The sequence below is a fragment of the Pseudorasbora parva genome, chromosome 10, assembly GCF_024679245.1.
Source record: "Pseudorasbora parva isolate DD20220531a chromosome 10, ASM2467924v1, whole genome shotgun sequence".
NCBI classification, from domain to species: domain Eukaryota; kingdom Metazoa; phylum Chordata; class Actinopteri; order Cypriniformes; family Gobionidae; genus Pseudorasbora; species Pseudorasbora parva.
The window spans coordinates 3,586,638-3,609,389 of record NC_090181.1 but is presented as its reverse complement, the minus strand read 5'-3'; the positions used below and the strand labels follow the sequence as shown (position 1 = coordinate 3,609,389).

General features: G+C 40.2%; 1 protein-coding gene across 1 annotated transcript; it reads right to left on the bottom strand.

The window, feature by feature from the left end:
* Window positions 1–3,491: 3,491 nt before the first annotated feature.
* On the bottom strand, window positions 3,492–21,906 carry LOC137090897 (serine/threonine-protein kinase PAK 6). Its single transcript, XM_067454894.1, has 6 exons — window positions 21,374–21,906; window positions 18,690–18,823; window positions 16,857–16,983; window positions 11,158–11,283; window positions 10,943–11,077; window positions 3,492–4,170 (listed from the first exon to the last, which is right to left on the bottom strand). The coding sequence occupies exons 1-6, from the start codon at window positions 21,896–21,898 to the stop codon at window positions 4,003–4,005; spliced, it is 1,215 nt and encodes a 404-aa protein (XP_067310995.1). The 5' UTR covers window positions 21,899–21,906; the 3' UTR covers window positions 3,492–4,002.
* Between the last annotated feature and the right edge of the window lie 846 nt (window positions 21,907–22,752).

The following is a 22,752-nucleotide window of genomic DNA, read 5'->3' as shown; positions in this document are numbered from 1 at the left end:
CTTGATTCTGGTGTTTTTTCATATGCATGATTTATTCTTTAAAAAAAATTAAATGTGTATTTCTCTGCTCATTAACAACCAACAGACAAAAAAGCAAACACCAAATGTGAAAAGAAGGTTGATTATGAGTCACCTGTCCTCGGCTGCTGGCATATACACTAACAAGTGCGCACTAACGAGGGGCCGTTCACACCAGATGCCCTCCAAAACACAGGAGGTTCGGAGATACTTTTGTATGATATGGTTTTGTGTAATTATTCACTTTCCTCCACTGCAGGTTTCAAATCTTACTCCGTATTCAAACTGGCACTGGGTCTGTTTCAGCGCACAACTTCAGAGGACTTTGAATATAGTTCACTCTTACAAATAGGGTTCCATTTAGAACTCTCAGTTTTAAACAGAATGTTCTACACTCTAAAAAATGTTGGGTTGTTTTAACCCAATGTTGGGTCAAATATGGACTAACCCAGCAATTGGGTTGTTTTAACCCAGCGATTGGGTTGTTTTAATCCTGGGGTTGGGTTAAATATTTGCTTAAGACAACCCCATCGCTGGGTTAAAACAACACAATTGCTGGGTTAGTCCATATTTGACCCAACATTGGGTTGTTTTTTACCCAGAATTTTTTAGAGTGTATATAAGCAGAAATGTCTGAAATGATTGCATAATGAATTGGATATTTCAATTCATTCCAGTGATGAAGCATGTTTATGACCTGAAATTAAAAATGAATTAAACTAAATCCATAAAATGATCCCATGATGAGAACTAAAATGCTCTATATATGTGCCTGACGGAACACTTTAAGGTTCCATATAGAACCTTTGATTACACTTGTCTCTTTGTTAATTATACATTTAAGTACTATTTGTAATTGATTAACTACATGTACTTACTATAGGGTTAGGTGTTGCTTTATGGTTAGTTGCATGTAATTATGCTTAATTTACAGCTATTATTGATACATATGTTGTAATGACACTGTAAAATATCGTGTTATCAAACCTTTTTCTGAGAGTGCTGTTTTTGTTCTTTTTTTGGTTACTCTTCATTTTAAGGTGTCCGTGTTACAGTGTAATTATACATTTAAGCACTGAGTAATATTGATTATCTACATGTACTTACTATAGGGTTAGGTTTTGGTTTCTGGTTAGTTGCATGTATTATGCATAATTTATAGTTATCACTATAGTAACTACATGTAAAGTGTAACACTAAAGTATATATTTTTTTGTCTTTGTTTTTTGTCGTGGTGTCTATAAACTTTTGTAAAGTAAGGAGCTGCATAAAGATTCTTTAGAAAATGCTTGAAAATGCTACATTGCACAAAAAATATAACCGTATAGAGGTTTGAGAGTCAATTAATGATCTTCATACGCAAATTATTTTAATTTTGTATATGACGCATATGTATGCTAAATAAATATTAAACTTACACGGCTGCGCGATTAATCGAAATCTAGCTGAAATCGCGTTTTGGCTTAGAGCAATTATGAAATCACAAAGGCTGAAATGTTTTTTAAATGCTCGTTTGTGAACGGATGAACTTATCACAGAATGAGGCAGACAGTGTATTGTTTTATAGTATCCTATTCAGTGATAAAGGCTATGTCGATTGTTTTCCTGAAAATGATTACTAAAAATTCTGATTAAAACCAAAATTGCAAAACTGATCAAAGAAATTGTTTGTCCATATCGCACAGCCCTAAGCTACACTATGTAATATTTTTGTTAAAAATGCTTTCAAATCGCTCTCGTGGTACTTTGATGTGCACAGCACCTCTTCCAACACAACTAAAAGATACTCCGGCAACTTTCAATCATTAATCATTAAACCTCCAACCTCTGGAGTATCACCCGTTTATAAAAAACGCTGAACAGAGGAGAGTCTGCTGGAGAAAATAGAACGAGACAGAGCTCGTAATAAAACAAGAATCAACATCAGCTTGGCTTTTCGGAGATGGTAATAACTGAGAGTTTGACGACAAAAAAAGCGACATAGAGATAATGGCTTTTGGTGAGAAAGGTATTATATTGAATGTATAAGTTGCCATATGAAGCTCCCCAGACAGCAACACAGTTTTGGCCCGGATCTGGCCCGGATCTGGCCCACATCTGGTACAGATGGATTCCACACGTATCAGATGTGGGTAGACATTATGTTGCTGTTTGGGTCTCTAACAGAGTTCACTGCAAAGCAGTATCTATTGTGAAGGCTCATATTCATCCGCACAGTCCCGCAGAGCCAAAGCACAACCAAAACAAAGTTCTTCCGCTAAATGCATGCAGTTTTTTTTAACCACTAGAGGCATTACAAAGCTAACCTTTAAAAAACAGATGAAATGCGTTCGGTGTGAACGGCCCCAAACACAAATCAACATCTCACTCTCGCCCTCTTTTAATCTGATAATTTAAGAAACATCACAGTACAACAGGTAGGATGCAAAAATATCACAACGAACGCTGCATCCGAAATGTAAACACGCACACCAACAAACATACCTTTCCTTCCTCATAATTAAATAATGTGAACGAATGTTTCCCACTCTGATTATGTACATTATTTGTTCATCTGGTGCCTTTACAATAAAACCAGCCGTTTAAGAAACCAGGAATCACCTTCCCAGGCGGCAACATAGTTTCGGCCCAGATCCGGGCCACATCCGGTACGTGTGAATTTAACGTGCACCAGATGTGGGCCAGATCAAGGCCAAAACGATGTTCCTGTCGGGGTCAGATGCAATATTTACAGGGTTTACAAACCATTCACAGCACCCTTTCCAAAAGCAGGCGCTTGTCAATCCATTGACAAAAAAAATATAATAGTCATTAAAATATATACAATGGCTCATAAAAACGTTTTGCACCTGTCAGTGCTGACAACGAATGACATCATTTGACCGCCTTTTCTGAAAAACGTCTTTAAGATTCAAGCGTGTGCCACCGTTCAGCCATGCAAGCCAGTCTTACACAAGCTTTAAAACGCAGGTGAAATATATGCCTACAGTGGCGCAAATCTCAGTTTCAGCAGACCCAGGCGTTCACAGTTTCTGTGCTGATAAAATATTGCAATTTAAAAATGTGTTAAACGGTTAGTTGTTGAAAGTAAATGTGTGCAATATGATATGTCCTTTTATATCCTGATATATTCCTTCTGCTGGAAAATCAACCCCAAAAAAGGTTTAAGTTCCAATGCGAGAAACAAAACGCACTAAAATCTGATTGGATGAGCCACATTTGAAGCCAATATACATACAACTTGTGATGCACATCAATTGAATTCTATATAACTCCAGATTGTAGACAATAAAGTAACGCTTTACAATATTATTCAATTTGTTAATGTTGGTTAATGTGCCATTAAATAACACTGAGCAACACATTTGTTAACAGTTAGTTAGCAAAAACACAACTGTTAGTTCATTGTTAGTTCAGGTCTATTAAATTATATCAACAGATTTTAATTTACTAATGCATTATTAAAATCAAAAGTCTTTTAAAAAAGACTTTTGATTTTAATAATGCATTAGTAAATGTTGAACTTAACATAATAAATGCGTATTTCTCATTGTTACTAATCAAACGGAACCTTATTGTAAAGTGTTATTGGTAATAAAGTTGTTGAGCTGTAAAAACCAACAGTGAGATTATAAATTTAGCCAAAGTATTTGATAAACAAACACAAGTGTGATGGATGTGTACAAATTCAGTAGTTCCAGGTTCCCGTGGCCGCAGATTTGTCAGGATAACACTGAAAATGAGCAGCTTCAAACAGAACGTAGTAAAACCCAGTGGTGTTTTCAGTCAGACGCTTCAGTCTTCTGCTTTAGTTCACCACCGTTTAAGCACCAATCGCATGTCCTCGCGCAGAGGAGAATGGCTTCATAGAGTTCATTTCTCGAGCCATCTCAGTCCTGGATGCTCTGGTGCTTTCCACTCGGGCAGGCCGGAAAAGCCACTGCGTTCCCGGTTGATTCCCGGGGGACGGGCGGATGCGGGACTTCAGCAGCGGGACATGCGCTTGCGGTACTGCTCCACTAGGGGCACCAGGCACTGCGGAGAGCTGGCCTGCAGGAGGAAGGGATGCTCCAGGAGGTCGGTGGCACTCGCTCGCTCCAGCGGGTGTCGGGTCAGCATGCGGTCCAGAAAGTCCTTCAGCACCGGAGATACCTGCAGACATTTACATTTATGCATTTAGCAGACGCTTTTATCCAAAGCGCCTTACAACTGAGGAGTACATGAAGCGATCTGTCATGAAGAAGAGAAGAAACGCAAAAAAGTGCCTTAAATACAAAGATTTGTATACTACTCAGAGAAGCAAAAAACAGAAAAGGGAGGGAAAGGAGAAAAAGTAGTGGAGGAAGAGTTTAGATTTTTTTTTCTTTTTTCGTGAGATGAGACAAACACATGAAGGACCTTCACATACACCAGGGGTTTTCAATCTTTTAGATTCCACAGACCCCCAAATATCAACATGTGATCATGCGATCGTGAGTTCGATCCCAGGGAACACATGCTCATGAAGTGTGTATGCACTATAAATCACTGGATAGTTTTAGGGGGATGGGGTTAATGAATGAATGAATGAATGAATGAATGAATGAATGAATGAATGAATGAATGAATGAATGAATGAATGAATGAATGAATGAATGAGGCATTTATAAAGCGCTTTCATATGAACTACTGTACACCCAAAGCGCTTTACACTCATGTCAGGGGTCTCTCCTCAACCAGCACCAGCAGGGTGGGTGTAGTTGTAAATAAAAACAAACATTTTTGCTAAATGGAAATATGACAAATGGTGGTAAAAAAACAAGTCCACACATTGCATTAAAATGAGCATGTGGTCCAGAAAGTCCTTGAGCACCGGAGATACCTGCAGACATTCAGGGTGCGTTCACACTTGTCATGTTTGGTTGGATTAAAACGATCCCTGGTGCGATTGCTCGTTTAGTGCGGTTCATTTGAACATATGTGAACGCTGCCATCTGAACCCTGGAGCGCACCAAACAAGCGAGAGCGCTAAAAGATGAGTCTCGGTCCGCTTCCAAACGAACTCTGGTACGGTTCGATTGATATATGAACGCAACACGGACCAAAGACATGTAAACGAACCAAAAGCAGGACGTGATGTCACAAGATGCGACGCATAATGCAGCTGATTGGACGACGCGGAAAGATTGGTGTATCCATAATGAGTAACGTTAACGTTAGAGGGCAAACGTAGAGCAACGAGGAAGTGCCTCATCAATATTTGGTCAGACGAGCATGTTTCGAAAATGCTAGAAAAAACACACAAAAAGCACACCTGGCTCTTCTCATCAGAGGACCTGTGTTGCCCATTATTATCCGGTACAGACGACAGGACGGCCGTCTCTTTTCTGCACAACGGAGGAAATCCTGGAGCTGTTTTGAATGTTTTGAACACTTTATGAGCTCTTCATGAGTTCTCCGCTGATAAAAATAATGCCATATGTACACGCATAAAATGATGCCGTTTAATCAGCACACAGCGTTGTTCTGAATGATCGGTAAGCAGCTCCTACGTCATATAAGCCGACCAATCAGGTTGTGAGCGTCTCCCTGAGCCTTTGGTTCGGTAACTTTAGGTTTGCTGTTAAAAATGCCAGTGTGAACGCTAAGAGGACCAGGACTATATGTTTTTGTTTTTTGGTCCGGACCAAACGAACCAAACGAACCGAACTACAAGTGTGAACGCACCCTCAGATGAGAAGGACCGTCACATACACAACACCATTGCCTTGTTATGATGCCGGAATTACAATAAATACGACTTTCCTAGTTGAAAACTGGACATCAGTTCCCTCCAAATATGACCATCCCTGTATGAGGGACTCCCTTTGTAAAATTTATAAGGCATCTTTCTTTTAAAAACACTCAATTTATACAAAAAATCTAAAATGATAAAATTCTAAAATTAGTTTGTTACATTATATATTTTGTTATCCTCATTGTAGTAATGTATTTTTATAAGTGGTGGGCATAGATTAACGTTTTTAATCTAGGTTAATCTCACTGTAATCTTGGAATTAATCTAGATTAAAATGGCTCCTTTGAATCCTGCCGAAGGAATTCAGAATATGTGTGCTACCCAACAAGGTTATTTTCGTAAACGAAAACTGAAACTAAGACTAAAACTATTGGTCAAAAAACATTTTCGTAAACTGAAATAAAATTTAAAAATCTGAATAAATAAAAAACTAAAACTAAACGAAACTAACTACTCTTACTAAAAAACTAACTGAAATAAAATAATAATTAGCAAAAATAAATATTCGTTTTCGTTATTAATAAGCTCTCTTTAATGTGGTGGAAAATCTGACTGTGGCGGTTGAGGAAGTGTCTGTATATTGCGCTACTGCGCGTGAAGTGATCTGAGTGACGGACGCGTGCAGACAGTCAACACATCGCTAAACGGCAGTTCACAAAGAATCAATGCGTCCGTGGCAGTGAAATGGGAAATTACACAAGGTAATGAGATGCACGTTGAACTTCTTTTAACTTAAGCTCACTGTTTTAGAATGCCGTATCTTACGCGACGAGAGACGCAGGCAAAAGTCAGCAACTAATAGCAAGTACTAGCCTACTGTGCGTTTGAGATTTAATGTTTGCATAATATTGACAGGCTCAAAGGTGTTATCATAATCATTTACTACTACTAATATTATTATCTGTGTGGAGACATTTCCCCACAAAGTAGGGAATACCAGGACACACACACACACACACACACACACACACACACACACACGTGTTTGTTTCACTATATAAGTGAGGACATTGCATGGACTTCCATTGATTTTATATCAGGTTAATGATATTTTATATCCCCTAACCCAACCCCTATCCCTAAGCCTACCCATCACAAGAACGTGCAAAACAATAGATTTAAATAAAAACATGTTTTGGCCGATTTATAAGCCTTTTTAACTAGTGAGGACCAGTCAAATGTCCTTACTAGTCAGTTATCATAATATTTTACTAGATAAGTGAAGACATTGGTCCCCTTTACAATTATAGCACAACATACACACACAGAGCACAACAGTGTGTGTTGGCTGTATTCAGATGACTATAGCTGTGGTCTTACACTGCTAGTCTACATTGTACCACTGAAGAAATGAAAATAAGCTTTTAATTGTTTAACAATATTTCATCTTTGTTATGAATGAGTTTGTCTGGAATTTATAATTTTTACTTTTATATTTTTTACGTTGCATTTATTTTATTCTTTAAGATAGATCCTCTGAATATTAGCCTATGTCAAAAATATCAAATATAATTTTTTAATATCAAAATATAATTTATTTCATTTTTAATCTCCAGATGGTTGTTTGTATAGGTCATAGTTTGACTCAAGCTTTTTTGCTCAAAGGTGAAGACCCAACTTTATGCATGTTTTGTAAGACCGTCCTGGGTTTAAACAATAATGCTCGTTTATCAAGTGATTTCACTTAAGGATGTTTAGTGAGATTAAACTCTAGTCTGTGCAAACATTAAACTTTGCTGAAATTAAAAACCTTGATTTGGTCTCTACACTTCATTATGGTAACTCTGCTAAACTATAATTACTAAAACTAAAACTGAAACTAAATAAATAAAAACTAAATAGAAATGTATTTGCAAAATAAAAACTAAACTAAAACTAGCAAAACCATTTGTAAAACTAACTAAAACTAAACTGAAATTTGTAGCAAAATTGAAAACGATACTAAAATAAAAACTAATTTCAAAAAGCAAAACTATAATAACCTTGCTACCCAAATATGTTTTATTTCTTGCTTATTTATTTGTAATAAAAAATAATCTATTTATTAATATTTTGTATTTTTATCTAATTTAATATATTTAATAGATTAATGACTAATATTTGTAATCACATTTTTATATCTATTTTATTGCTTTACTATTTTATTTATTAATTAATTAATTTTTTTTACCGTTTTTTCTAGACTTTTCTACAGGACTTTTCCCTCTCTTGCGGACCCCATTTTGAAAAGCCCTGACATACACAACGCCATTGCCTTGTCATGCTGCCAGAATTTGCATCAATAGTTTCCTAGTTGAAAACTGGACATGAATCCCCTCATTTACCGCTGGACAGTTTCATGGATAATATTGACACTCGAGATCTTTATCAGTTTTTCCCACAACAGCTACATCGCCTTATCTTGTAGTTAAAGTAGTGCATATTTACATATATGAATAGTAATTTGAAGTGTATTGTATTCATAAACAGCAAAAATAGCCTGTATTTGACCTAAATTCAAGCTGACTATCTAGTTAGCACCATTAATGTTTATATGGTTGTCAATGAATGGGACGATATCTTTACACTCTAACACAGTAGTGAGATTTGCACTTCAGAAAATGTCAATCTAGTTTTATTCCTGATGTTTTAGCCACACGTGACAGATAAAGGGTTGCTTTGAGATCAGTTTATTTGTATGGAGAAAAGAAACATTTGAGATGCAAGCTTGCTATTATCTTATTTATTTTTCTCATTTGTCCAATGTCTTCAGATGGTTTTTATTTTATTATTTCATTTTATCCATTTATGTAAAAAAAAATATTTCATTACATTAGGTTTACCCTGGTGTAAATAAATTTTTTGGTTAATTATTATTATTTATATATAGTTCAAAAACAGATTTTCTTTATTTTATTTCTTTTTTAGTCTGCCCATAATTATTTGATTCAAAATTAAATCTCTTTACACTTAGTGGTGAGTTTTGCACTTCAGAAAATGTCTTCCTGCTGTTTTCACCCACATGTGACAGATAAAGTGTTGATTTGAGTTCAAAAACACATTTTATTTATATGGAGAGAAAAAAATGTCTTAAATGCAGACTTATTGTTTATTAATTAAATGATTGATTATTTAATTGTATCTTATTTTATTATTTTATTTGGTCCATTTGGTTTGTTTTATAATTATTTTTTTCTTTCGTGACATTAGGTTTGGCCTGCTGTAAGGAATGTTTTGGTTGTATGGAATTTTTATTTTATTTTTGAGATGCAGGCTTATTAATTTATACTTATGATATTGTCATAATTATATCATAGACTATATATATATACGGCAATATACGGCAAGACTTAGAGAAACTGGTTCATGCTTTCATCACCAGTAGGGTGGACTATTGTAATGGCCTTCTCACTGGCCTTCCTAAAAAGACCATTAGACAGCTGCAGCTCATACAGAATGCTGCTGCCAGGATTGTGAGCAGAACCAGAAAATATGACCATATCACACCAGTCCTCAGGTCTTTACACTGGCTTCCAGTTACATTTAGGATCGATTTTAAAGTACTATTACTTGTTTATAAATCACTCAATGACCTAGGACCTCAATACATCGCAGATATGCTGATTAAATACAAACCCAACAGATCACTCAGATCAGCAGGATCAAGTCAGTTAGAAATACCAAGAGTTCACTCAAAGCAAGGAGAGTCTGCCTTTAGCTATTATGCCAGCCGCAGCTGAACCAGCTTCCTGAACAGATCAGATGTGCTCCAACAGTAGCCACATTCAAATCCAGACTCAAAACACATCTGTTCAGCTGAGCATTTACTGAATGAGCTCTGAGCACTGTATGTCCGACTGATTGCACCCTATCTTATCTCTTTATTCTTTTTATAATTGTTTTAGTTTACCTTTGTTCTTATCTTTGGTTATTGTTATTTTATATGTTCTTTTGAGTTAAAACTGTGAAAACTGGGTTTGATGGAAATAGTAAGTTTGACAATAAGGTTTGAGTATGTGTAAATCTGTGGAGGGTATGATGAGTGAGAATGGGTTTAAGAAGAAGGTTCCTGAGTAAAAATCAGGGAATAGTGATTAAAATGGATGTTATGAACGTGTTTGAGAAAGAAATGAATGAGAGGTGTTCTAATAAAGATGGTACATGTATGTAGGCTGTAAACTGAAGAATGTTTATTTTTATATCAGATCATTATTGTGGATCTGACCATTTTATTTTATTTTATCTTTTTTATTATTATTATTATTATTATTATTATTATTATTATTATTTTTATTACTATTATTATCTCTACAACTGTTTTAACTATGCTTGTTTTTATTTTTTTATTCGTCCATATGGTATTCTTTTTTCTAATGCATTTGTTACCACTGTAATTAATTTCTATGTAAAGCACTTTGAATTGCCACTGGGTATGAAATGTGCTATACAAATAAACTTGCCTTGCCTAATTATAATAATTATAATTATGTCATAATTTCTTGTCAAACAAAATGGCTTCAAATCAGTTATTTTATTGTATTATTTCATCTTTCTTTTTTTCTTTTTTTTTACTTGGCTCATAATACTTTTTCATGACTACATTAAAGGAACACTCCGCCGTTTTTAGAAATAGGGCTTATTCAACATCTTTCCTACATTTAGATATGTGGGAAAATGCATTTTTTTGTCTCAGTGCATTCATTGTTTTAGTTTGGCAGGGTCGCCGCTAGCTTAGCTTAGCATAATGAATGGAATCCTATGTTGCCAGCTAGCATAAGTGATCCAAAAAAAAAAAAACTAAATACTTCTTGTGGCATGCGTATTCACAACGAGTACAAATAGCGATGCAGATTAAGACTAGGCGATTTCCTAGGCAGATATTAGTTTGGGACTATATTATGGTGAAGCACTGCTATTTGGGCACAGAGATGCTAGCTGGCAACTTAGGAATCCATTCATTATGCTAAGCTAAGTTAGCGGTGACCCTGCCAAACTAAAACAGGGCATGCACTGAGACAAAAACCCATTTGCCCACATATCTAAATGTAGGAAAGAAGTTGAATAAGCCCTATTTCTAATAACGATGGAGTGTTCCTTTAAACCCAGAATGTCTATCTTGTCATTCAGTCTTGAGAGATTAATGGAGAGATCATCTTCTTCTCCTCTGACCTGATGAGCGTTGCGTACGCTGGGCGCCGGCTCGTCTCTAAGCCGCTTCATCGCAGCCACAGGAGTCTCACTGAAATACGGAGGTTCCCCGTCCACCATCTCCACCACCATGATGCCCAGAGACCAAACATCCACCTGCACATTTCAGCACACGTTACTTGTCGCTCTTTATCTGTATTCACATTAGCTGCTGTTAATGTGGCTTTGTGCTGTACCTCAGTTCCATAAGGAGACTTCGAGATGACCTCGGGAGCCATCCAATACGGCGTGCCCACCAAAGACTTCCTCTTCGGGATATCTTTACTGATCTGGGCGCAAAAGCCAAAGTCTGACAGCTTGATCTAATTTAGAAACATAAAGGCAGGATAAGAGTCTGGATGCGCATGTTTAAAACACATATAGCTTCATTCATTTCACTCGCTCACACCCGGAAACCGCACAGAAACAAAGGGATTCTGTAGTTAGGAAAATAAGGAGGTTTAGATGAAGAGGTGAAGATGAAGAGGTGGAGATGAGGAAGTGGAGATGAGGAGGTGGAGATGAGGAGGTGGAGATGAGGAGATGGAGATGAGGAGGTGGATATGAGAAGGTGGATATGAGGACGTGGAGATGAGGAGGTGAAGATGAGGAGATGGAGATGAGGAGGTGGATATGAGAAGGTGGATATGAGGAGGTGGAGATGAGGAGGTGAAGATGAGGAGATGGAGATGAGGAGGTGGATATGAGAAGGTGGAGATGAGGAGGTGGAGATGAGGAGGTGGAGATGAGGAGGAGAAGATGAGGAAGTGGAGATGAGGAGGTGGAGATGAGCGGGTGAAGATGAGAAGGTGAAGATGAGGAGGTAGAGATGAGGAGGTGGATATGAGGAGGTGGAGATGAGAAGGTGGAGATGAGGAGGTGAAGATGAGGAGGAGAAGATAATGCGGTGAAGATGAGGAGGGGGAGATGAGGAGGTGAAGATGAGGAGGTGGAGATGAGGAGGTGAAGATGAGAAGGTGGAGATGAGGAGGTGGAGATGAGAAAGTGGAGATGAGGAGGTGAAGATGAGAAGGTGGAGATGAGGAGGTGAAGATGAGAGGGTGGAGATGAGGAGGTGGAGATGAGGAGGTGAAGATGAGGAGGTGAAGATGAGGAGGTGGAGATGAGGAGATGGAGATGAGGAGTTGGAGATGGAGATGGAGATGAGGAGGTGAAGATGAGGAGAAGAAGATAAGGCGGTGAAGATGAGGAGGTGGAGATGAGGAGGTGGAGATGAGGAGGTGGAGATGAGGAGGTGAAGATGAGGAGATGGAGATGAGAAGGTGAAGATGAGGAGATGGAGATGAGGAGATGAAGATGAGGAGGTGGAGATGAGGAGTTGAAGATGAGGAGGTGGAGATGAGGAGGTGGAGAGGAGGAGAAGATGAGGAAGTGGAGATGAGGAGGTGGAGATGAGGAGGTGAAGATGAGAAGGTGAAGATGAGGAGGTGGAGATGAGGAGGTGGATATGAGGAGGTGGAGATGAGAAGGTGGAGATGAGGAGGTGAAGATGAGAAGGTGGAGATGAGAAAGTGGAGATGAGGAGGTGAAGATGAGAAGGTGGAGATGAGGAGGTGAAGATGAGAGGGTGGAGATGAGGAGGTGGAGATGAGGAGGTGAAGATGAGGAGGTGAAGATGAGAAGGTGGAGATGAGAAAGTGGAGATGAGGCGGTGGAGATGAGGAGGAGAAGATGAGAAAGTGGAGATGAGGAGGTGGAGATGAGAAGGTGAAGATGAGAAGGTGAAGATGAGGAGGTAGAGATGAAGAGGTGGATATGAGGAGGTGGAGATGAGAAGGTGGAGATGAGGAGGTGAAGATGAGGAGGAGAAGATAAGGCGGTGAAGATGAGGAGGGGGAGATGAGGAGGTGAAGATGAGGAGGTGGAGATGAGGAGGTGAAGATGAGAAGGTGGAGATGAGGAGGTGGAGATGAGAAAGTGGAGATGAGGAGGTGAAGATGAGAAGGTGGAGATGAGGAGGTGAAGATGAGAGGGTGGAGATGAGGAGGTGGAGATGAGGAGGTGAAGATGAGGAGGTGAAGATGAGGAGGTGGAGATGAGGAGATGGAGATAAGGAGTTGGAGATGAGGAAATGGAGATGAGGAGGTGAAGATGAGGAGAAGAAGATAAGGCAGTGAAGATGAGGAGATGGAGATGAGGAGGTGGAGATTAGGAGGTGGAGATGAGGAGGTGGAGATGAGGAGGTGAAGATGAGGAGATGGAGATGAGGAGGTGAAGATGAGGAGATGGAGATGAGGAGATGAAGATGAGGAGGTGGAGATGAGGAGTTGAAGATGAGGAGGTGGAGATGAGGAGGAGAAGATGAGGAAGTGGAGATGAGGAGGTGGAGATGAGGAGGTGAAGATGAGAAGGTGAAGATGAGGAGGTGGAGATGAGGAGGTGGATATGAGGAGGTGGAGATGAGAAGGTGGAGATGAGGAGGTGAAGATGAGAAGGTGGAGATGAGAAAGTGGAGATGAGGAGGTGAAGATGAGAAGGTGGAGATGAGGAGGTGAAGATGAGAGGGTGGAGATGAGGAGGTGGAGATGAGGAGGTGAAGATGAGGAGGTGAAGATGAGAAGGTGGAGATGAGAAAGTGGAGATGAGGAGGTGAAGATGAGAAGGTGGAGATGAGGAGGTGAAGATGAGAGGGTGGAGATGAGGAGGTGAAGATGAGGAGGTGAAGATGAGGAGGTGGAGATGAGGAGATGGAGATGAGGAGTTGGAGATGAGGAGATGATGATTAGGAGGTGGAGATGAGGAGGTGGAGATGAGAAGGTGGATATGAGGAGGAGAAGATGAGGAGGTGAAGATGAGGAGGTAAAGATGAGGAGATGGAGATGGAGATGAGGGCAGTGAAGATGAGGAGGTAGATATGAGGAGGTGATAATGAGGAGGTGAAGATGATGTGAAGATGAGGAGGTGAAGACAAGGAGGTGGAGATGAGGAGGTGATGATGAGGAGGAGGTGGAGATGAGGAGGTGATGATGAGGAGCTAAAGATGAGGAGGTGGAGATAGAGAGGTGGAGAAGAGAAGGTGAAGATGAGGAGGTGGAGATGAGGAGGTGAAGATGAAAAGGTGGGGATGAGGGCTGTAAAGATTAGGAGGTGGAGATGAGGAGGTGAAGATGAGGAGGTGGAGATGAGGGCGGTGAAGATAAGGAGGTGGAGATGAGGGCGGTGAAGATGAGGAGGTGATGATGAGAAGGTGGAGATGAGGAGGTGAAGATGAGGAGGTGGAGATGAGGGCGATTGAAGATGAGGAGGTGGAGATGAAGAGGTGAAGATGAGGAGGTGGAGATGAGGAGGTTGAGATAAGGAGGTGGAGATGTGGAGGTGGAGATGAGGAGGTGAGGAGGTGAAGATGAGGAGGTGAAGATGCAGAGGTGAAGATGAGGAGGTGGAGATGTGGAGGTGGAGATGAGGAGGTGGAGTTGAGGAGATAGAGATGAGGAGGTGGAGATGAGGAGGTGAAGATGAGGAGGTGAAGATGAGGAGATGGAGATGAGGAGGTGAAGATGAGGAGATGGAGATGAGGAGATGAAGATGAGGAGGTGGAGATGAGGGGGTGGAGATGAGGAGGTGGAGATGAGGGCGGTGAAGATGAGGAGGTGGAGATGAGGAGGTTATGATGAGGGCGTGAAGATGAGGAGGTGGAGATGAAGAGGTGAAGATGAGGAGGTAAAGATGAGGAGGTGAAGATGCAGAGGTGAAGATGAGGAGGTGGAGATGTGGAGGTGGAGATGAGGGCGTGAAGATGAGGAGGTGGAGATGAGGAGGTGAAGATGAGGAGGTTGAGATAAGGAGGTGGAGATGTTGAGTTGGAGATGAGGAGGTGAAGATGAGGAGGTGAAGATGCGGAGGTGAAGATGAGGAGGTGGAGATGTGGAGGTGAAGATGAGGAGGTGGAGATGAGGAGGTAAAGATGAGGAGGTCAGGATGAGGAGGTGGAGATGAGGAGATGGAGATGAGGAGGTGAAGATGAGGAGGTGGAGATGAGGAGGTGAAGATGAGGAGATGGAGATGAGGAGATGAAGATGAGGAGGTGGAGATGAGGAGGTGAAGATGAGGAGGTGGAGATGAGGGCGTGAAGATGAGGAGGTGGAGATGAGGAGGTGAAGATGAGGAGGTTGAGATAAGGAGGTGGAGATGTTGAGTTGGAGATGAGGAGGTGAAGATGAGGAGGTGAAGATGCGGAGGTGAAGATGAGGAGGTGGAGATGTGGAGGTGAAGATGAGGAGGTGGAGATGAGGAGGTAAAGATGAGGAGGTGAAGATGAGGAGGTGAAGATGAGGAGGTGAAGATGAGGAGGTGGAGATGAGGGCGGTTGAAGATGAGGAGGTGGAGATGAAGAGGTGAAGATGAGGAGGTGGAGATGAGGAGGTTGAGATAAGGAGGTGGAGATGTGGAGGTGGAGATGAGGAGGTGAGGAGGTGAAGATGAGGAGGTGAAGATGCAGAGGTGAAGATGAGGAGGTGGAGATGTGGAGGTGGAGATGAGGAGGTGAAGATGAGGAGATGGAGATGAGGAGGTGAAGATGAGGAGATGGAGATGAGGAGATGAAGATGAGGAGGTGGAGATGAGGGGGTGGAGATGAGGGCGGTGAAGATGAGGAGGTGGAGATGAGGAGGTTATGATGAGGGCGTGAAGATGAGGAGGTGGAGATGAAGAGGTGAAGATGAGGAGGTAAAGATGAGGAGGTGAAGATGCAGAGGTGAAGATGAGGAGGTGGAGATGTGGAGGTGGAGATGAGGGCGTGAAGATGAGGAGGTGGAGATGAGGAGGTGAAGATGAGGAGGTTGAGATAAGGAGGTGGAGATGTTGAGTTGGAGATGAGGAGGTGAAGATGAGGAGGTGAAGATGCGGAGGTGAAGATGAGGAGGTGGAGATGTGGAGGTGAAGATGAGGAGGTGGAGATGAGGAGGTAAAGATGAGGAGGTGAAGATGAGGAGGTGGAGATGAGGAGATGGAGATGAGGAGGTGAAGATGAGGAGGTGGAGATGAGGAGGTGAAGATGAGGAGATGGAGATGAGGAGATGAAGATGAGGAGGTGGAGATGAGGGGGTAGAGATGAGGAGGTGGAGATGAGCAGGTGATAATGAGGACGTGAAGATGAGGTGAAGACGAGGTGGTGGAGATGAGGAGGGGAAGATGAGGAGATGGAGATGAGGGTGGTGAAGATGAGGAGGTGGAGATGAGGAGGTGATGATGAGGAGGTGATGATGAGGAGTTGAAGATGAGGAGGTGGAGATGAAGAGGTGGAGAAGTGAAGGTGAAGATGAGGAGATGGAGATGAGGAGGTGAAGATGAGGAGGTGGAGATGAGGGCGGTAAAGATTAGGAGGTGGAGATGAGGAGGTGAAGATGAGGAGGTGGAGATGAGGAGGTGGAGATGAGGGCGGTAAAGAAGAGGAGGTGAAGATGAGGAGGTGAAGATGAGGTGGAGATGAGGAGGGGAAGATGAGGAGGTGGAGATGAGGATGTGGAGATGAGGGCAGTGAAGATAAGGAGGTGGAAATGAGGGTGGTGAAGATGAGGAGGTGATGATGATGAGGCGAAGATGAGGAGGTGGAGATGAGGGCGGTGAAGATGAGGAGGTGGAGATGAGGGTGGTGAAGATGAGGAGGTGGAGATAAGGAGATGAAGATGAGGAGGTTGAGATAAGGAGGTGAAGATGTGGAGGTGGAGATGTGGAGGTGGAGATGAGGAGGTGAAGATAAGGAGATGAAGATGAGGAGGTTGAGATAAGGAGGTGAAGATGAGGAGGTGGAGATGTGGAGGTGGAGATGAGGAGATGGAGATGAGGAGGTCAAGATGTGGCGGTGCAGATGAGGAGATGAAGACGAGGAGGTGGAGATGAGGAGGTGGAGATGAAGGCGATTGGCAGATGGACTCACGCGGCCGTCCAGTGAGAGCAGGATGGAGTCGCTCTTGATGTCTCTGTGGATGACGCCTTGAGAGTGGAGGTACGCGAGCGCCTGCAGCACGGCCTCACACACCGTCGCAATCTGCTCCTCGCTCAGCCTGAACACATCATCAAACACACACTCACAGAACTGCTTCCTCAGCTGCTTTACTTCACTTTCCTTCACCACACCAGCATCATCGTGAGCTTCACATCAGAAAAAGCTGAGCTTGATAATCCTAATCCTAAAGGCAAAAATATTTCAAGAGCAAATGCACAAATATTGATACATATCGAATATAGTCAAAATATGAACAAATCAGATATATCATTTTTTTTGCTACATAACCCAGCCCTATTTTGAGTTCAAAAAATATTGTTTGTCTAGATAAAAAACTTAGATGCAGGCTTATTAATTTGAGCCCAGCGATTGGGTTGTTTGAGCCCAGCGATTGGGTTGTTTGAGCCCAGCGATTGGCAAGGCAAGTTTATTTGTATAGCAAAATCAGATCAGCAGATGATGTGATGACATGCAGGGGAATCTGATTTGTGATCTGATTTGTTTGGTAAACTCATCTCTGTCTGAGCCTGATGAAGGGCTAGATTTACACGAGCTCTCACAAACGCGGCTCTATGTCGCGTCCGGCAGAGTAGACTGGCATCGCAGAAGGAGAAGATCTGACAGTAAAGTAAAGGAATGTTTTTGTTTAAATTATTATTATTACTATATATATATATATATATATATATATACAGATATTGTTTGTCTTAATAAATAAATAAACTTTTAAGATTTTTTCATGTCATATAATTGCTATGAGTTTGTGAATGGCCTCTCTGTGGAGTGCTGAGATGATCTAATCTGCTGTCCTCTGGCACTGTGTGCAGAATCAATCATGTCTGCAAACGTACGCTCAGGTCAGATCTCCTCCTTCTGCCGTCTCGGACATAGAGCCGCGTTTGTGAGAGCTCGTGTAAATCTAGCCCTTCATCAGGCTCAGACAGAGATGAGTTTACCAAACAAATCAGATCACAAATCAGATTCCCCTGCATGTCATCACATCATCTGCTGATCTGATCGTCTAATCACATTAAAGGCTGAATTCATGCAGGAGATGCACAGCAGATCAATGAGTTAACTGTACATCACCCTCTTGTGGTATGAATGAAACACTACAATAATACAACATGGGATTAGAATCAGCTGTTCCCAGAATTCACATTAAAAACACAAACATTGGACCTTAAAGTGATATGACACGAGAGTGGTATAATATATATAACACACATATATTATATATATATATATATATATATATATATATATATATATATATATATATATATTATACATTTTTATGTTATATGCGATTGATTGTGATTAATCGATTTGACAGTACTAATTATATTATATTATATTTAGTGCTGTCGAATCAATTAATCAATCGCATATAACAAAATTTGAGTATATAAATATATATGTGTATAAGTATCTATCTATCCATCTATCTATCTAACTATCTATCTATTTATCTGTCTGTCTGTCTGTCCGTCCGTCCGTCCGTCCGTCCGTCCATCCATCATCCATCTATCTATCTATCTATCTATCTATCTATCTATCTATCTATCTATCTATCTATCTATCTATCTATCTATCTATCTATCTATCTATCTATCTATCTATCTATCTATCTATCTATCTATCTATCTATATTGCTCGTGATTAATCATCTTACAATTCCCTTTTTCTCTGCTCTCATGAAACAGAAGGAAGAGTAAAGGCTTTCGGTTGTCACTTCTTGATCTGAGCTTTGTGCTTTCACACCTGGTTTCAGACACGATGTTGGTTAAAGCTCCTCCCTGCAGATACTCCATGATTACCCAGAGTTCCTCCTCTACCAGAGCGCTCTTGAACATCTCCACCACGTTCCTGTGCTGGTAATCTCTCATGATCACCACCTGTGAACACACACACACACACACACACACACACACACACACACACACACACACACACACACACACACACAGTCTGATCAATCACAACACTCGGAGATGAAGGTCACCATCCCAGTGAATGCTGAGATCCATGACCTGAATCCTCTGGGATAAACAGCATCTGAAACGCATCTCACTTCAGTAACGGGATGCATTTATGAGTACAAGACGATACTCAGTGAGAAAAGGGCATGATTATTTTTGGCCATTCAATAGATTTTCACATAGACAGTGAATGCATGAATGCATTAAGGTTGTTTTGTATTATTATTATTCTATTCATAGGCGCCAATTTATGTTTCTGCCGGTGGGAGCTAACATTTGCATCCAACAACAATTAATTAGCCGATACTTGATGTTAGTTATTCAAGAGTCTTTTTCTTCGTGTGACGGTGCACTTGATGAATTCATTACACGAAAGTTATTTGTGTGTCACACAGACTGCAAATGCATTACCAGGAACCAGACAAAAACACACATTCTTTCCACGAGTGTTGTCGCGAGGCGCTGATATACATGATGATTCTGGAGTTAATAAGTCAGGAAGAGCTGCACACAATAAAAAATTACATAAGATAACGCTATTTACCAGAGGTTCTGACAAAATATTAAATGCTGCAGTCTATTTAATTTAATTAAATCCTGAATTAATTTAAATTAATATTGAAAGAAAATCAGTTTGAGTGAATGATTCAATGACTTAATCATAAATGATTCACTTGTTTAATTACTGGATGAATCAGCATTTTTAAGTGAATCTCTTGAATGAATGATTCAGTGACTCACTTGTTTCATTACTGGATGAATCAGTGTTTTTGAATGAATCTTTTTAATGAATGATTCAATGACTCATAAATACATCACTTGTTTAATTACTGGATGTATCAGTGTATTTGAATGAATCTCTTTAATGAATGATTCAATGACTCACTAATAAATACTTCACTTGTTTAATTCTGGATGAATCAGCATTTTTTAGTGAATCGCTTGATTCAATGACTCACTCATAAAGGCTTCACTTGTTTCATTACTGGATGTATCAGTGTATTTGAATGAATCTCTTTAATGAATGATTCAATGACTCACTAATAAATACTTCACTTGTTTAATTCTGGATGGATCAGCATTTTTTAGTGAATCTCTTGAATGAATGATTCAATGACTTACCCATAAAGGCTTCACTTGTTTCATTAATGGATGAATCAGTGTTTTTGAATGAATCTCCAGTGAATCATTCAATGATTCACTCATAAGGACATCACTTGTTTCATTACTGGATGAATCAGTGTTTTGAATTAATCACTTGAGTGATTGATTCAATGACTCACTCATTAAGACTTCTCTTATTTCATGACTGGATAAACCAGCGTTTTTTAACAAATCTCTTGAATGAATGAATCAATGACTCACTCATAAAGACTTCACTTGATTCATGACGGGACGAATCAGTGTTTTTGAATAAATCTCTTGAATGAATGATTCAATGACAAACACATTTTAACAGTCATTTGTCGCCACCTACTGGGGTAACAATGTAAGTGATACAATCGTTATTTGAAATGCCGTGTTACTTTTTTTAGTTTTGGGATTTTGATCACTCCCGAAATCATCAGTGTTTATATCCAAACTGTAACCCAAGCTCTGTGATACTCTGAATTATTGTAAGACAGAAATAAGGATACAGTGTGGTTAGAAAGACTATCTGTGAAGCTGTACACAACAACAGCTGGTTATGTATATAATATATCATGTTTTCCGTGGCCTATGATTCTATATTTTTCTACATTCCACAAGCGGTTTAAGATATATCTTTTTAAAATTGCTTATCAGAATAATAATATGATGTGATAGTTTCTTTTTTGATATTGAGTTGATATATTATTTTTGGTGTGAATTTGTATTCCTATTATTTGTTTTATGCTTGGGTACAGTGTTGGGCAAGTAACTCTAAAAAAGTAACTAATTACTAGTTACTAATTACATCTTCAATAGTGTAATTAGATTACTGTACAAATTACGCCCTCCAAAAAGTATTTAATGACTTTTTACTAATTACTTTCTAATTACTTTCTAAATCAACCCTCGAGTTAAACAATTCAAGGTTAGACATGAAACATCTCTTTTAATTCATTTAAATACATATTATAAAAGTACATAAATTACTCTTATTTACTGACCAAAGTATTACAAATGTGAGAAGGAGACATAAAAACATGCCTTTTAAAATTAGACTTTAAATGTTGATGTTAAGTCCACTATTGAATTATGTATAATTATATTTAGTATTGAGTTCAATTACATCAGAAGTAACAGTAATTAAATTACAGAAAAAATAAGAGTAATCCCTTACTTTACTTTTTCAAGGGAACAGTAATTAAATTACAGTAACTAATTACACCCAACACTGCTTGGGAAGCACTTTGAGTTGCAGTTCATGTATGAAAAGTGCTATACAAATAAATGTTTGTTATTATTTTATGATATAACTCATTGAGATGTTCTTCGGTTTACCTCGTTGAAGAGCAGTTCCCTTCGTTGTTGTCTCCGGAGGTCCATCATTTTGACGGCCACCACGCGTCCGCTGTGTTTCTCGCGGGCGATGCACACCACACCCGTGGAGCCCTCTCCGATCTTCACGAAGTTCTCCAGATACGAGCGCGGGTCTCCTTTATCCACCACCATCTGCAGGGCGGCCTTGAACTGCTCGTGGGTGACTTTTGGCGGGTCGGGTGGGGGGCGCGGCGAGGGGTGCAGAGGGGGTCTGAATGCAGGCGAGCAGGTTCCCGGAGGGCTGTTGGCCAGAGAGCCGGTGGGGGACGGCCGGGGCTGGGACGGGCTGTCCTGTCTGGGGTAGAGCCCTGGGTTTGGGCAGCCCGAGTGTCTCATGAAGGGGTCTGGTCCGGTGGGCCGATAACTGATGTTGGGTGAGAGTCCGATGGTGTAGCTGGAGGAGGAACGGACGGTTTTGTGTGGCCTGGAGCCGCTCATGAGTGGACTGCTGGTGCCGCTGTGCAAATATCCCGGCTGGTGTCTCATGGCTGCGTCGGCCTGAGTCAGTGACGAGGGAAACACAAGGACAGATAGAAGTAAGGCAGTGATCTTCACTACGTCACATTTCTGCTTACACCTGCTTTGGTCAGTAACATGCATTCGGCCGACAAACGCTCTAAAAAGTGACTTTAATGCATCTTTGTGATCATGTGACTGAAGACTGGAGTAATGATGCTGAAAATTCAGCTTTGATCACAGGAATACAGTTTTTTTACTATACATTCACAGCTATTTTAAATTGCAATCATATTTCACAATATTAACATTTTTAATGTATTTTTTCACAAATAAAGGCAGCCATGGTGAGCATATAGACACATGGATAAGATTCATATTCATATGAATAAAATATGCATAGAGATATATCATTATGATTAAGTGTTTTTGTTATATTGTAGATCTTCAATTTCATTAAAATAAAGAAAAATCATGACAGCCTGTATTCACACATCAAGAACGTTTAATGTTCCATAAGTTATGTAAGTTTATTGGTTAGGGTGTATTTTTATCAATATTTCTTACGAAACAGACAACTGCTTGTTGATCGTTAGTGTTCCTGTTTTTTTTCTTCTTCCACTCTTGAGTCTACGGCCGCCCATAGAATCACTTACGTGAAAGTTATGAAATTTGGCACACAGATAGAAGACAGTCTGAACTGTCACCACAGCAAATTTGGAGTCTCTAACTCAATCTCTCTAGCGCCACCAACTGTCCAAATTTGCACTCATGTTTATACTTATAACTTTTGAACTGTAGAGACTAGAAACAAAATTGCTGTTGAAAATTGAGCCAGATCATCATGCAGACAAAAACGTATGGAATTCAAGTTGATTCGTCAA

Excerpts from the sequence above, each read along its gene's own strand:
- LOC137090897 (XM_067454894.1), bottom strand. The coding sequence starts at position 21,898 with ATGAGACACCAGCCGGGATATTTGCACAGCGGCACCAGCAGTCCACTC. Across the intron at positions 18,824-21,373 it reads GGGAACTGCTCTTCAACGAG|GTGGTGATCATGAGAGATTA; the intron begins GTAAACCGAAGA and ends GTGTGTTCACAG. Across the intron at positions 4,171-10,942 it reads GCGTACGCAACGCTCATCAG|GTATCTCCGGTGCTGAAGGA; the intron begins GTCAGAGGAGAA and ends AAATGTCTGCAG.